The sequence below is a fragment of the Pan troglodytes genome, chromosome 6, assembly GCF_028858775.2.
Source record: "Pan troglodytes isolate AG18354 chromosome 6, NHGRI_mPanTro3-v2.0_pri, whole genome shotgun sequence".
In the NCBI taxonomy this organism is placed as follows: domain Eukaryota; kingdom Metazoa; phylum Chordata; class Mammalia; order Primates; family Hominidae; genus Pan; species Pan troglodytes.
In genome coordinates this window covers 97,245,438-97,257,617 of record NC_072404.2, presented here as the reverse complement: position 1 = coordinate 97,257,617, position 12,180 = coordinate 97,245,438, and the positions used below count along the sequence as shown (strand labels likewise).

At 41.5% G+C, this 12,180-nt stretch overlaps 2 protein-coding genes across 31 annotated transcripts in view; one reads left to right on the top strand and one right to left on the bottom strand.

Moving 5' to 3' along the window:
• Positions 1 to 5,495, bottom strand: part of DBF4 (DBF4 zinc finger) — a 31,660-nt gene extending 26,165 nt beyond the window's left edge. For 4 of the 14 annotated variants that reach the window (XM_063814667.1, XM_063814666.1, XM_063814661.1 and 1 more), the window contains exons 1-2: positions 5,120 to 5,258; positions 3,679 to 3,851 (exon numbers count right to left, since the gene is read on the bottom strand). Coding sequence is in view for 3 of the 14 variants with exons in the window: in XM_016945160.3 (XP_016800649.1) it covers positions 3,679 to 3,851; positions 5,120 to 5,165 (219 nt within the window). In the remaining 11 variants the exon portion in view is untranslated. Of the gene's footprint in view, positions 1 to 3,678; positions 3,852 to 5,119 lie in introns of all 14 variants that reach the window. The other 10 variants (XM_016945164.3, XM_063814668.1, XM_063814663.1 and 7 more) reach the window with 7 other exon arrangements.
• Positions 1 to 12,180, top strand: part of SLC25A40 (solute carrier family 25 member 40) — a 100,212-nt gene that overhangs the window by 51,628 nt on the left and 36,404 nt on the right. For 2 of the 17 annotated variants that reach the window (XM_016945167.4, XM_063814676.1), the window contains exon 1: positions 5,530 to 5,802. The exons of 9 other annotated variants lie outside the window; for them this stretch is intronic. The gene's annotated coding sequence lies outside the window, so the exon portion shown is untranslated. Of the gene's footprint in view, positions 1 to 5,373; positions 5,803 to 5,961; positions 6,548 to 12,180 lie in introns of those variants that run through there. 6 more of the 17 variants (XM_063814679.1, XM_016945166.4, XM_016945171.4 and 3 more) reach the window with 6 other exon arrangements.

The window sequence follows — 12,180 nt, the reverse complement described above, 5'->3', positions numbered from 1 at the left end:
TGCTAACTAAGACTTCAAGATCCAGCTCAAACTTTATCTCTGTTGATTCCGAAGGGCAGAGTTAATCATTCCTATCTCTGTGTTCTAATAGCAATTTCTACATATTTCTTTCAAAGCATTGACAACACTCTAACATAAATTATTCAGTTGTCTGAGGTTTCCACTAGACAAAGAATACCTAGAGGGTTATATTTTACTTATTTTTGTATCTCTAGGATCTAAAATAGTGCTGATATACTGGAGACAGTGGTGGAATAATTTTTGAATGAATTCCCACATGCCCAAATCTTCATCATTCTTCAAAGCCGTGTTCCAATTGTGTGTGAACAAAACCCACAATTCCTCAGCTGGAACTAATCTCTCCTTTCTCTTGACATTCTATGTTGTATTATTAACACAATTACTTGTACCAATGTCATCTCTAGCTAGGTTAGAACATGAGGATGGGACGGACATAAGGATTCATTTTTTATTTTATTTTTCTTTTGAGACACAGTCTCGCTCTGTTGCCCAGGTGGAGTGCAGTGGCACAATCTTGGCTCACTGCAACCTCCACCTCCCAGGTTCAAGAGATTCTCCTGCCTCAGCCTCCCCAGTAGCTGGGATTACAAGTGTGCGCCACCATGCCCAGCTAAATTTTTGTATTTTTAGTAGAGATGGGGTTTCACCATGTTGGCCAGGCTGGTCTCAAACTCCTGACCTCAAGTGATCCGCCTAACTCAGCCTCCCAAAGTGCTAGGATTACAGGCGTGAGCCTCCGAGCCCGGCTGGATTCATTTTTGAATCTACCAAAACACAGAGTGCAGTGCACATCATACTCAAACATTTGTTGAATCAATTTTACCAGGGTCTTCAATGTATTAGATATTGTTGAATCTATGCCATTTAAAGAGTAAACTCAAAACGTATTTTCTGATGACTCAAGGTGATCATGACGAACATCAAACCTTTTACTGTTCAAGCTAATACGCCAAGGTATCAGCCTACATTTCTGTTCCTCTCCAATTGCCTTATTTTAGCCAAAACTATTTAGACATGGACCTAACTGTGGCTGATCCCATGTCCTCCTTAGATGGTTCTGTAACACCTACTTTTCTTGCACTATTAAAGGTATTTCCCCTTTATATCAGAATCTGGGTGCTGTGCTCTCAGTGGTTAAATTTGTCAGAAGCATACTCTGCAGATAAATGGGATATTAAGATGTTTTCACCGAGATTATAGAAACCAAAGTACGTGAAATGGTGAATTAAAAAGGCACCTAAAGTAATGATGTGAAGATAAATTAACTCATGTAGGAGATCTTTATGACAAAATCTTTTTTAGTGATAGAAACAGTAAATGTGCTGAAGACAGAAACCAGGACCTGAGGATTAAATATCATTAATTATAGAAAAGATAGTATGGGAAGATCAGAATTCAATAAATAAGACATTTTTTAGGAGAAAGTTAATAAATCAAATTCCGTTGAAAATCCACAGCTTTGGATTTTTGGGAAATCCAAAGGAAAATTTGGGAACTTACACCCTTAATATGCTCCTAACTTCACTGGTCTACTTCAATCATTTCAGGAGTAAAGACTAAGTATGTAAAACCAAAAGGTCCCTCAACTATTATGTATGGCAGAAGTAATTCAAAATTTATTTCTTGCAATTACCTCAGGAACTGCTGTGGAGATAGAAGAAAGAAGGTGACGGGGCAAGTGATTCTTGCTTTAGCCTCTGTACTGCTGTTTTAGCCCAAGGAGTTCCCTTTTTACAGGCTTTACACATTGGACTTCTGAATATTATTTTGTTTAAAGGGTTCTACTGATAAAAACACAAATCTAAGTATCACTGATTTAGACCATTAGACCTAGAGTTAATGGGTTGTTCATCATATTTGAGAAAATTGTCATCAAACTGTATCAGATAGCTACTTTGAGCTACCTTTTTTTTTTTTTTTTTTTTGGGAGATAGGGTCTCACTGTCACTCATACTGGGGTACAGTGGCACAATCTTGGCTCACTGCAACCTCCGCCTCCCAGGTTCAAGCGATGCTCATGCCTCGGCCTCCTGAATAGCTGGGACTACAGGCATGCACCACCATGCTTGGCTAATTTTTGTATTTTTCAGTAGACATGGAGTTTTGCCATGTTGCCCAGGCTGGTCTTAAACTCCTGGCCTCAAGTCATCTACCTGCCTTGGCCTCCCAAAGTGCTAGGATTACAGGTGTGAATTACCAGCCAGATAGCCATTTGTAGCCATTGATTGCTAGAGGAACAGAATGGTGCAGGTACTATGTTGCTGTGGGAATTAAGAAGCTAATACTGCTCTAATTGGGCCATTTACTTTCTCTGGACCTCAAGTACTTTGTTTCTAAGATGAAGGGGTATTTTTTACTCAATGTCTAAGGTCCTTAACACATTAAGATACTCTTAATAGGTGTATAGTCAATAGGGTGGCAGGCCTAGAAAACATGACCTTTAAGAATGCTGTCATATGATCATTACCATAAATACAACTATTACAAGCATGTGACAGTGTTTTAGTTTAACAAAATGAATAGTAAAAAAGTAGAATAACTTTTCAGAGATAAGTAAATAAAATATCATATTAACAGTTCCAGGAAACCTGTTAGCACATGTTCTTCTGATAAGTTTCTAGTCTGGGAATCGGCTGGGCCTGGAGGGCTCATGCTTGCAATCCCAGCGCTTTAGAAGGCTGAGGTGGGCAAATCACCTGAGGTCAGAAGTTTGAGACCAGCCTGGGCAACATGGTGAAACCCTGACTCTACTAAAAATACAAAAATTACCCAGGAGTGGTAGCACATGCCTGTAATCGTAGCTACTCAGGAGACAGAGGCTGAGGCACAAGAATCACTTGAACCTGGGAGGAGGAGGTTGCAGTGAGCTGAGATCGCACCACTGCACTCCAACCTAGGCCATATAGAATGAGACTCCGTCTCAAAATAAAAATAAAAATAAATTGAAAAGTTACTAGTCTGGGAATGAAAGGATCAGTTTAGACATTCAAAGACGCAGACCTTCAGAAAGTCAAAGTCCAGCATGAACCTTTTAAACAGAAAAAAGTCTTAATTACCTCATTTGCCAAAATTCAGCCAATATCAACCTTAATCCTATTAAGGTCCTAGAATTTTGCCTGAGTTTTCTAATTTCCCAATCATCTAATCAGTGTATAAGGTAGGAAAGATGGTATTCCAGATTCTTAATGCAAATTTCTTTTCCTTTAATAACATTCATTCTGTTGAAACAACATCTGTATCATTTAGGAACAATTTTAACTGTGTGGTTTGCATGGGTGTTCTGTAGTAACATTCTTAACTGTTACACTAGTCCAGACAAACTTATGTAGCTCCCCAAGATTCATAATCAAGAAATTGCTGTTATCTGGAGGACATTCCAACATTACAGTAAGCAGTCAATGAGCAGTTCCACTAGGACAGGGGAGTCTTACACTCTAAGAACTTTATACTAGACTGCTAATCAGAGAAACATGAAAGGTCTGTCAGTGCACAAAAGGTTAAAACAAATGGTTTTTCGTTAACGATAAACAGCTGATAAAAATGTTAAGCTTGGTGCTAATAGAAGCGTTTTCCAAAATGAAAAATTTAAATGATTACATAGTAGAAAGTACTAGTTACAAATTTTTCCTTCTATGCCAGTGTAGGGTTTTCACTTACCCCTCCCAGATCCTTAATGTCCTTTTGAAGTTTTTCAGATATGGTGACAGAAGGTAAGTCAAGGTAAAATACTTTTCCCCAAAGTGGCTTACATTTGGATTTTTCTGGCCTGTTATCAGTTTTCAGAGATTTCAGAGATGGTCTGTTTTTTTCATTTTTGACTTGGATTCCACCTATTAAAGATGTTTAGAATCAGATGTTTTACACGGACACTTTTACTATTTTTAAAATATTTCATTATACAATATTACAGAATAAAAATCCTTACAACCCTACCAGTTTAAGTTATTAGCATTGAAATGTATTTCTTTGTAGTACTACTTAGGATAGAGGCAAAATGCCCTATATACTTTCACAGACCGCATATTGTAAAATAATAGTTGACTCAGCAAGAAATATTCGTGTGTTTATTCCTGAGGCACGGAACTATATAAAACTCTTTTGAAAGATTTTCTTTTTTTAGGATGTAAACTCCATGGGGATATTTAATACTCAACTATTTATTGAGCATCTGCCATTCTGCTGAACATTCAAAACTGGTGTTTAAACTTCATTTAGCGATGAAAGAATCCTCTGTTACGCAGAATAACCTAGTCCTCAAGGGTTTCAGACTGCTGAAGTTTTAGTTTCATATAAAGTTTGTCTGCATATTAACAACTAAACGGTCCATTTCACATACAATTTGTCTACGTATTAAGAACTTAACGGTCCATTACGAAGAACCTTTCATTATTTTCATTAAAAACAGATCTGAGATCCAAGCAACTGCTTTAAAAATTAATTTTTCAAACGCAATCTGTTCTTAAATTGGTAGTTACTACACACACACAAACACCTGTACAAAAAACTTAGGTGCTGGAATGTTTCCCCAAATAAAGTGACTGAAAATGGAAATTTGCTTTTGTTTCCCTGTTTGTAATGTTGAAACCAGCAATGGGGTGTTTGAAATACAATGCTTTCCCCCAACTTATGAGGAAAGGAAAATAAACTTTCAAGGGTAAGACCAAAAATCCACCCACAATCACTCAATCTAATCCTGAAGCGAAAAGCCACGAGCGCGTCTGACTTTAAATTGAGGATGCAGTCCGTCGCCTCCAAGGGCCCGGGCGGAGGCTTAGCATATGCGAGAGCCCGGGAGCAGACAGCGCCGCAGTCCCGGCGAGGTCCCGGATCTGCACATTGTTTGCTAGTTTTCAACCGAAGGCACGACCGGGAATGAATCTGGGACCGCCGCTGTAAACGGCAGAGCGCTCGAGGGGCCGGGTCAGGATCCGTTCCTTCTCAGGCACAACACTGAACGGGGCTCCTTCCTTCAGACCCCAGAGGCCGGTCAGAAGAAAAGAAGCTGAGGACCCGGCGGGAGAAGTCTGAAGAATCAATGGTGGAACCACGAGGGGAGGAAAGGATTAAAGGGACTGCAGGCGGAGGAGGGGCTTCTTACCCTGGAAATGTCCTTTACTGTGGATCCTCATGGCTCCGGAGTTCATGGCAGTCGCCCGGCACCTACATGCTGGGTCCGGAGAAAGTGTCGCACCGGGCAGCCGCGAAAGCACGGCTTCCCCCGGCCTGTTGACAGGACGGCCGCCTCTCTCCTTCCGCCAGCTACGGCCTCTACGCAGTAGAGGTACCGCGTCTGCAGGTCGGGTTTCCGGGGCCGGATCCGGCTCCAAGGCGCGGAGGAGGAAGGCGCAAAGCACAAACGAGTGGGCTGCGGCGGTTGAAGATTTGAAAACGCGTCACGCGGCCGCGGCGCCGATACGCGCGCCCCGCCCCGTCTCACGCCACGCGCCGTGCCCCGCCTCGCGCTCGCCCCTCGTGCCCGCCTTCTCGCGCTGCGCGCCCCGCCCCCTCACGCCGCCGTCCTTCTCGCGCCTCGCTCTGTCCCTGCAGGTTGTGTCTCCGCCTCTGCCCCGCCTCCATTCCGATGCTCTCTCAGTCTCAGACCCGGGCTCTCGGTCCGCCGCTTCAGGTCTTGGCGCAGCCTCAGAGAGTTGGCGCGGCTCTGTGTTGACCAAACCTAGTGGATGCAGTTAGCGCCGGAGCCCGGCCCCGCCCGTCACCAGGGTTATTCCCGCCTTCTAGGTTTGCCAGGACTGCCGGCCCTCCAGCTGCCTTCTCCCCCAGGTATGCTAATTTTCCACTGGTCGGACGTCTGGGAAGCTGAAGGCGAGGGGCTTTGGCTGAGTCCGGACTCAGCTCTGGCCGGGCCCGGGGCCGGGGCCGGAACCGGAGCCGGAACCGGAGCCGGAGCCGGAGCCGGGGCCGGAACCGGGGCCGGGGCCGGGGCCGGACAGCGGCGGCAGCCGCAGCCCCTGCTCAGCGCGCCCTGGGTCGCACAGCAAGCGGGGTTTTCCCGCGGTCACTGCCGACCCCACCGGCTGAGGACAGCTGCAGAGGGACGTGCGGGAGTGAGAGCGACCCCGGGGGGCGTCTGAGGGAGGGTCTGGCCAGGCGGCCCCGGCCTTGACGGCAGCGCCACCGCAGAACGCCTCCAGGTCACTTTGTGTCCTTGGGTAGTTGGCTATTTGCGCTGTCCTGTTGACTTTTATTGTATTCAGACCTGTTTTCTTTTAGTTGAGTGTAAGTTTATTTCAACAATGAAGGAGTGGAAAGTAACATCTCATTTTTTTTTCCTGTAAAACAGAGATTAAAGATCAAATTAAAATGCTTGTGAATATATTTTAATTTTATAAGTTGGAGCATGCCTCTCCAAAAAAAAAAAAAAATCTGTTTCTTCAGGAGGAAGAGGATATTTTGAACTATTTTGCATTCCTCTACTCCAGGCCATAATAGGCACTCCTGTAATGGTTGATTTTTTTTACCTGGTAGCTCAAGGAAGTCAGAGAGTGTCAGCGTTACGGTTTTGCAGGTAGGTACCTTAAAGAATAGACAAGGGTGGGTTGTGACAAGATTAGCTGGAGAACGCAGAGAACAGGTTTGCTAAGGGAAATGAGAGTTTGGTTTTAGACAGGTTTATGTTGAAGGGCCTGGGGCGACAGTCATGGAACTATGCTTATTAGACAGTTAAAGATGTTTATGACTCGAGAGAAATGTCTAGCAGAAGTGGACATGGGAAGAGGAAATAGAGATTGATTTGATATCTCTCCAATAAAATATTTCTGCATCAAGGTCTATTGATGTCAATCATGGGGCAATTCATTAGAGGTTAACAGATCTTGAGTGGTGGAAGGAAGTGTAGTTTGAACAAACATATTCAATATTGTAATTTCTATGGGAAAAAACTTATTTTCAAAATATAAGCTACAGAGAGCACAAAATGTTTATATTTACAGAAAGATTTAAAAAGTTGGGAAGCACTAATATAGAATGTAGTTAAAGCTTTGGGAGGAAATGAAATTGCCAAGGAGAGCATGTGAAATAAGAGAATTGATTATAAGCGTCGTTGATGAAATAGTGAAAGAGATGGAGAAAATGCCACAGAATTGGGAAGAGACTGCAAACATTGGAATCATATGGGCTTCACTAACTACTTGGCCTCTGGGTAATTTTGAGCCCCAATTTTAATCTATTAAAAGGGGGTAGTACTTCTCAGGGATGTTGTGAAGATTAAATGAACATTTTTGAATGCTTAGTACAGTGCCTGGCACAGAGTAGAGCTCCTTAAGAGCTCCATAATTACTATCATTCTAGTGAACACTGCACCAGTTCCTTCATCCCCAGGACAGATAAGGTTAAGACTTGAAAAATAAGTATTTGATTTTGGCGTTTCAGGTATCCTTGGTTTCCTTAAGGGTAATTTGAGTAGGTGGCAGAGATAAGTACATTACTAGATAAAAATTTAATCTTGAAGTTCAGACAGGTTGAGTGTACTCTTTCAAAAAAATTTGTTATTATAGGAAAGTATAATGAAGGGAAGACTGGATCTTTGGAAGGTTTAGAGGATGTGGGAAAGATTTAAGCATGCTTCTATTGAGGAACTTTTTTTAAAAAAAGGAAGTCCCATTTTATGGTCTTGTGAAAGATGAATTGTGTGTCTTTTTTGCCGTGAAGAGGAAGGACAGTAACATAGTTGCACCCTATGCGGTTAGACTCACCCTCGACTGCACTGAAGATGGTAATTCCAAGCAATAAATAAGCAGGAAGTCCACTTTATGCAATAGTTAGTAATTTTCTAATCTATTATCCGAGGTTAGTTTTTAAAATATTACTGGAACCTAAATCTGTTAGTAGCCACAGAAAGGATATGGCTGTAGTCAGTAAGGATAGAAACCTCCTTTTTATTGTCCAGTAATCAGGTCTGTTGGTAAGAGGGTAGGGTTTGTCTTAAAGTAGATCTTGAAAATATGCCTGAAAACATTTCTTCAGAGGAAGGGTAGACATTTAAGAAGAAGTGAATGGGGGCAGGGTTATTTATGGTGAGAAACTTTGTTCAAGAGTTATATTAGGCAAAATTGGAGAACATTGAGCAGAATCATGATCTAATTAAATGAATATGTGGCTGTGAATCAAGAGAAATGAATTTTATTCATTGCTGGCCCTGTCCCTAACTAGTTTTGTGACCATGGGCAAATGTTAACCTTTCTGTCTGGGCACGGTGGCTCAAGCCTATAATCCCAGCACTTTGGGAGGCCGAGGTGGCGGATCACGAGGTCAGAAGTTGGAGACCAGCCTGGCCAACATGGTGAAACTCTGGCTGTACTAACAATACAAAAATTAGCTGGGCATGGTGGTCCCGGCCTGTAACCCCAGCTACTCAGGAGGCTGAGGCAGGAGAATCACTTGAACCCGGAAGGCGGAGGTTGCAGTGAGCGGAAATTGCGCCACTGCACTCCAGCGTGGGCGACAGAGCGAGACTCCCTCTCAAAAAAAAAAAAAAAAAAAAAAAAGTTAACCTTTCTATGCTAGAATTTACTTATCTATAAATGAAGATAATATTGTTCAGTCTACTCCACAACTTTTTGTTGTGGACCTAATCTGATCTTTCAGATTACCTCACACATACCCAAATATAAATTTTTTGTTCTAGAATCTAGACAAATTAATTTTGTAATACTTATCACTTTTTTTTTCTTTCTTTTGCCTAAGCCTCTTCACCTGGCTCAGCAATTATTTTTTCCTGTCCATAGCAAACCTAGCTTAGATTCAACCTTTATCTCCTGCTCATTTGGGTATAATCATTCCTGTTTGATTCATTTGCCAACTATTGATATGTTGTCTTCTGAAATGTGTTCTGATCTATTTTTATTAATTTTCACATTTCATAGTCTCACTATCCTGGTGAATTGGAGGGCTTAAGGTTATATGTAAGGTTAAATTCTTAGTTTTGCAGGCTAAGTGCATGAAAGGATAGGATTGGTTAGTGGCTGTGGAACTGTAGTTAATGTCTCAGGTGACTGTGGGCTGGGAAACCAGGGTAAATTCAGCATTGTCAGGCCCTTGAACACATCCTAAGTGTGTTCACTTTAAATTACAGGTGCCTGCCACCATGCCCAGCTAATTTTTGTATTTTTAGTAGAGGCAGGGTTTCACTGTGTTGGCCAGGCTGGTCTTGAACTCCTGACCTCAGATGATCCACCCGCCTCGACCTCCCAAAGTGCTAGGATTACAAGCGTGAGCCACTGTGCCCAGCCTGCCTTTAATTTCTTTATCTTGCTTTATTGTACTGGCTAAATTCTTCAGTACTTTGTTGAATAGAAATGATGAGAGTAGTAAATGGTTCTTATCAAACCGAGGAATTTCCCTTTCATTGAAAAGGATTGAAAGGCTTGCTCAAGCCTTTCAGTCATGGTGGGTGTGGGATGTTGTCAAAGGTTTTCTTCTTCCTCTATCATCTGACTGGACGTTTATTTATTTTTTATTCTTTTGCCTCAAGGGACCAGCTTTTATTGTTTTTTCCTATTGTTTTTCAGCTTTCAATTTTATTGGTTTTTATTTTCATTTCTTTCTTCTTCTTTTGGTTCTAATTTGCTCTTTTTTTTAAAGCTTAGATCGTTAATTTTAGGCCTTCTCTAATACAAGCATGTAATGCTATAAATTTCATTGTAAATGCTGCTTTAGCTGCATCTCAAAACTTTAGGTAGTTCTTGCCATTTTCTACTTTCATGTAAGTTTTGGAAAAGAGTTTGTCAAACCCACAAAAGTAAGAAGATTATATAAGAAGATTAAGTAAGAGGTTATGATTCCTGTGAATCTATAGATAAATTTGGAAGAATTTATATCTTTATAGCATTTATTCTTCCAGTCTATGAAATGGTAATATTTCTTCATTTATTAAGATCTTTAATAAATTAGTGAAAGGTACACAACTACAGAACCGATGGATGTTAAAATGACAAAGTAATATTATGAACAACCTTATGCTGATAAATTCAACAACTTAAATGAAATGGACAAATTACTTGAAATACACTAACTGTCAAAGCTTACAGGAGAAGAAATAACCTAAATATTCTTATATCTACTAAAGAAAACGCCAGGTCTGGATAGCTTCACTGGTGAATTCTCTCACGTGCATTTTAAGAAAGGCAAAGATGATACAAAAAATTATGGATCAGCATCCCTAATAAACATAGATGGTTAAATTCTTAGCAAAAATTTAACAAATGAAAACCAATTCTATATACAAAGGATAAAACATCATGAGTAAATGGAGGTTTATTCCAGGAATCAAGCAGTGTAAATCACCATGTAACCAGACCAAAAAGGAAAAACCATATGTATCATCTCAATAGATACTATCTGTTGCTGTATAACAAATTATTCCAAAACGTAGTTATCTTAAAATAACTAATCTTTATTATCTCATAGTTTTTGTGTGTCAGGAATCTGGATGCAGCTTAGTTAAGTAAGCTCAGGATCTCTCAGGACAGTGCAGTGAAGGTGTTGGCTGAGGTTGCATTTATCTCAAGGGTCAACCAGGGAGGGATCTAATTTAAAGCTCATTAGGGGTTGTTGGCAAGATTCACTTTCCTTTGGCTTGTTGGTCTGAAGGGCCTCAGTTCAATGCTATTATCTGGAGGCTGTTTTTGTTGCCCGAATGGGCCTCCACATAGGGCAGTTCACAGCATGGCAGCCTGTATCATTGAATCACGGTATTTCCCTGACGCCTTCATGCATGGGAACTGGAGTGCATGAGCACCGGCAGGGGCAAACTCTACTCACTCGCTGTTCCACCCCTCACATGATGGGGAGTGCAGGTGAGTGGATGCAGAAGCTGGGGCGAGTGCTTTTGGGCGCCAGCAAGAGCAAACCCTGTACCGGCCCTGTGGCAGCATCTAGGAGAGGGGTGCCTGTGACCCCTGAAGCCCCAGAGGAAATGATACAGTGCCCTTTCAGTTTTGCCATCCACGGACAGCTTAAGTGTTAGCAGCTTATGAGGGCTAAAAAGTGTGATGGCCTTTTACACATTCATGTGTGGCACCTGAGTTCTTGTCGGGCATCCAGGAGGAATGAGGTCACACGAACAACTTCAATATGGTAAATGCAGGGAGTTTTATTGCTGATGAAAGTGGCTCTCAGCAAGAAGGGGAGCTGAAAAGGGGTTGGAGCAGGAAGCTAATCTTACCCTAAGGTCCGGCGGTCCCCAGCCAGACCCATCTCCAAAGTTACACCATCAAGCCATCACTCTGAAGTAAGCTGCTTCTCTCAGACATTCAGCTGCTGCTTCTCTTCCCTGTGCTGGCTGAGCCTGTGGTTTTTATGGGCACAGGATGAGGGTGGGGCAGGCCATAGGTAGTTTTGGAAAAGGCAACATTCAAGTGGGAAAACAGGGATCTAAGTTCTCACTTTGGGCTGCAGTTCCAGGCTTGAGGGTGGGGTCCTCACTGGGGATCCGCCCTCTTATGCCCAGAATTTATCTGCCTCTTGTCCCTATCATCATCAGATAAAGCTAGTGAAGAAAGCAGAGTCTGCTTTAGTGGACATCACAGTCTTTTATAAGTTAATCTTGAAAGTGACGTTTTATCATTTTTGTCCTTTGCTTCAGAAGGCCAACAACAGAAAAAATAGGCAAATTGAGCTTTGTCTAGACTTAAAACTTTTGTATGTTGAAGAACACTATGAAGAAAGTGAAAAGACAGCCCACAAAATAAGCTATTTTGCATCTAATATATCTGGTAAGGATCTAGTATCCAAAAAATATGAAGAATTATTATAACTCAAGAAGATGACCCAATTTAAAAATGACCAAAGGATCTAAATAGCTTTCTCCAAAGAAGATATATTTCTCCAAAGAAGATATAATTGTTATGCATAACATAACAATTCCTTAGAAAAATGCAAAGTAATACCACAATGAGATTTCACGATTCATATATTCAAAGGAATAAAATGTTAAAACTGACCATACCAAGTGTTGTTAAGGATGTGAAGCAACTGGAACTTGCATATAGTGCTGGTGGGTGTGTAAAATGGTTCAACTGCTTCGGAAAACATTTTCTGAATTTCTTTAAACGTTAAACATACATTTACCATTTGATCCAGCTATTCTACTTATGTATTTACTCAAGATTTAAACAGATAATCATAGTTGCTTTATTTGTA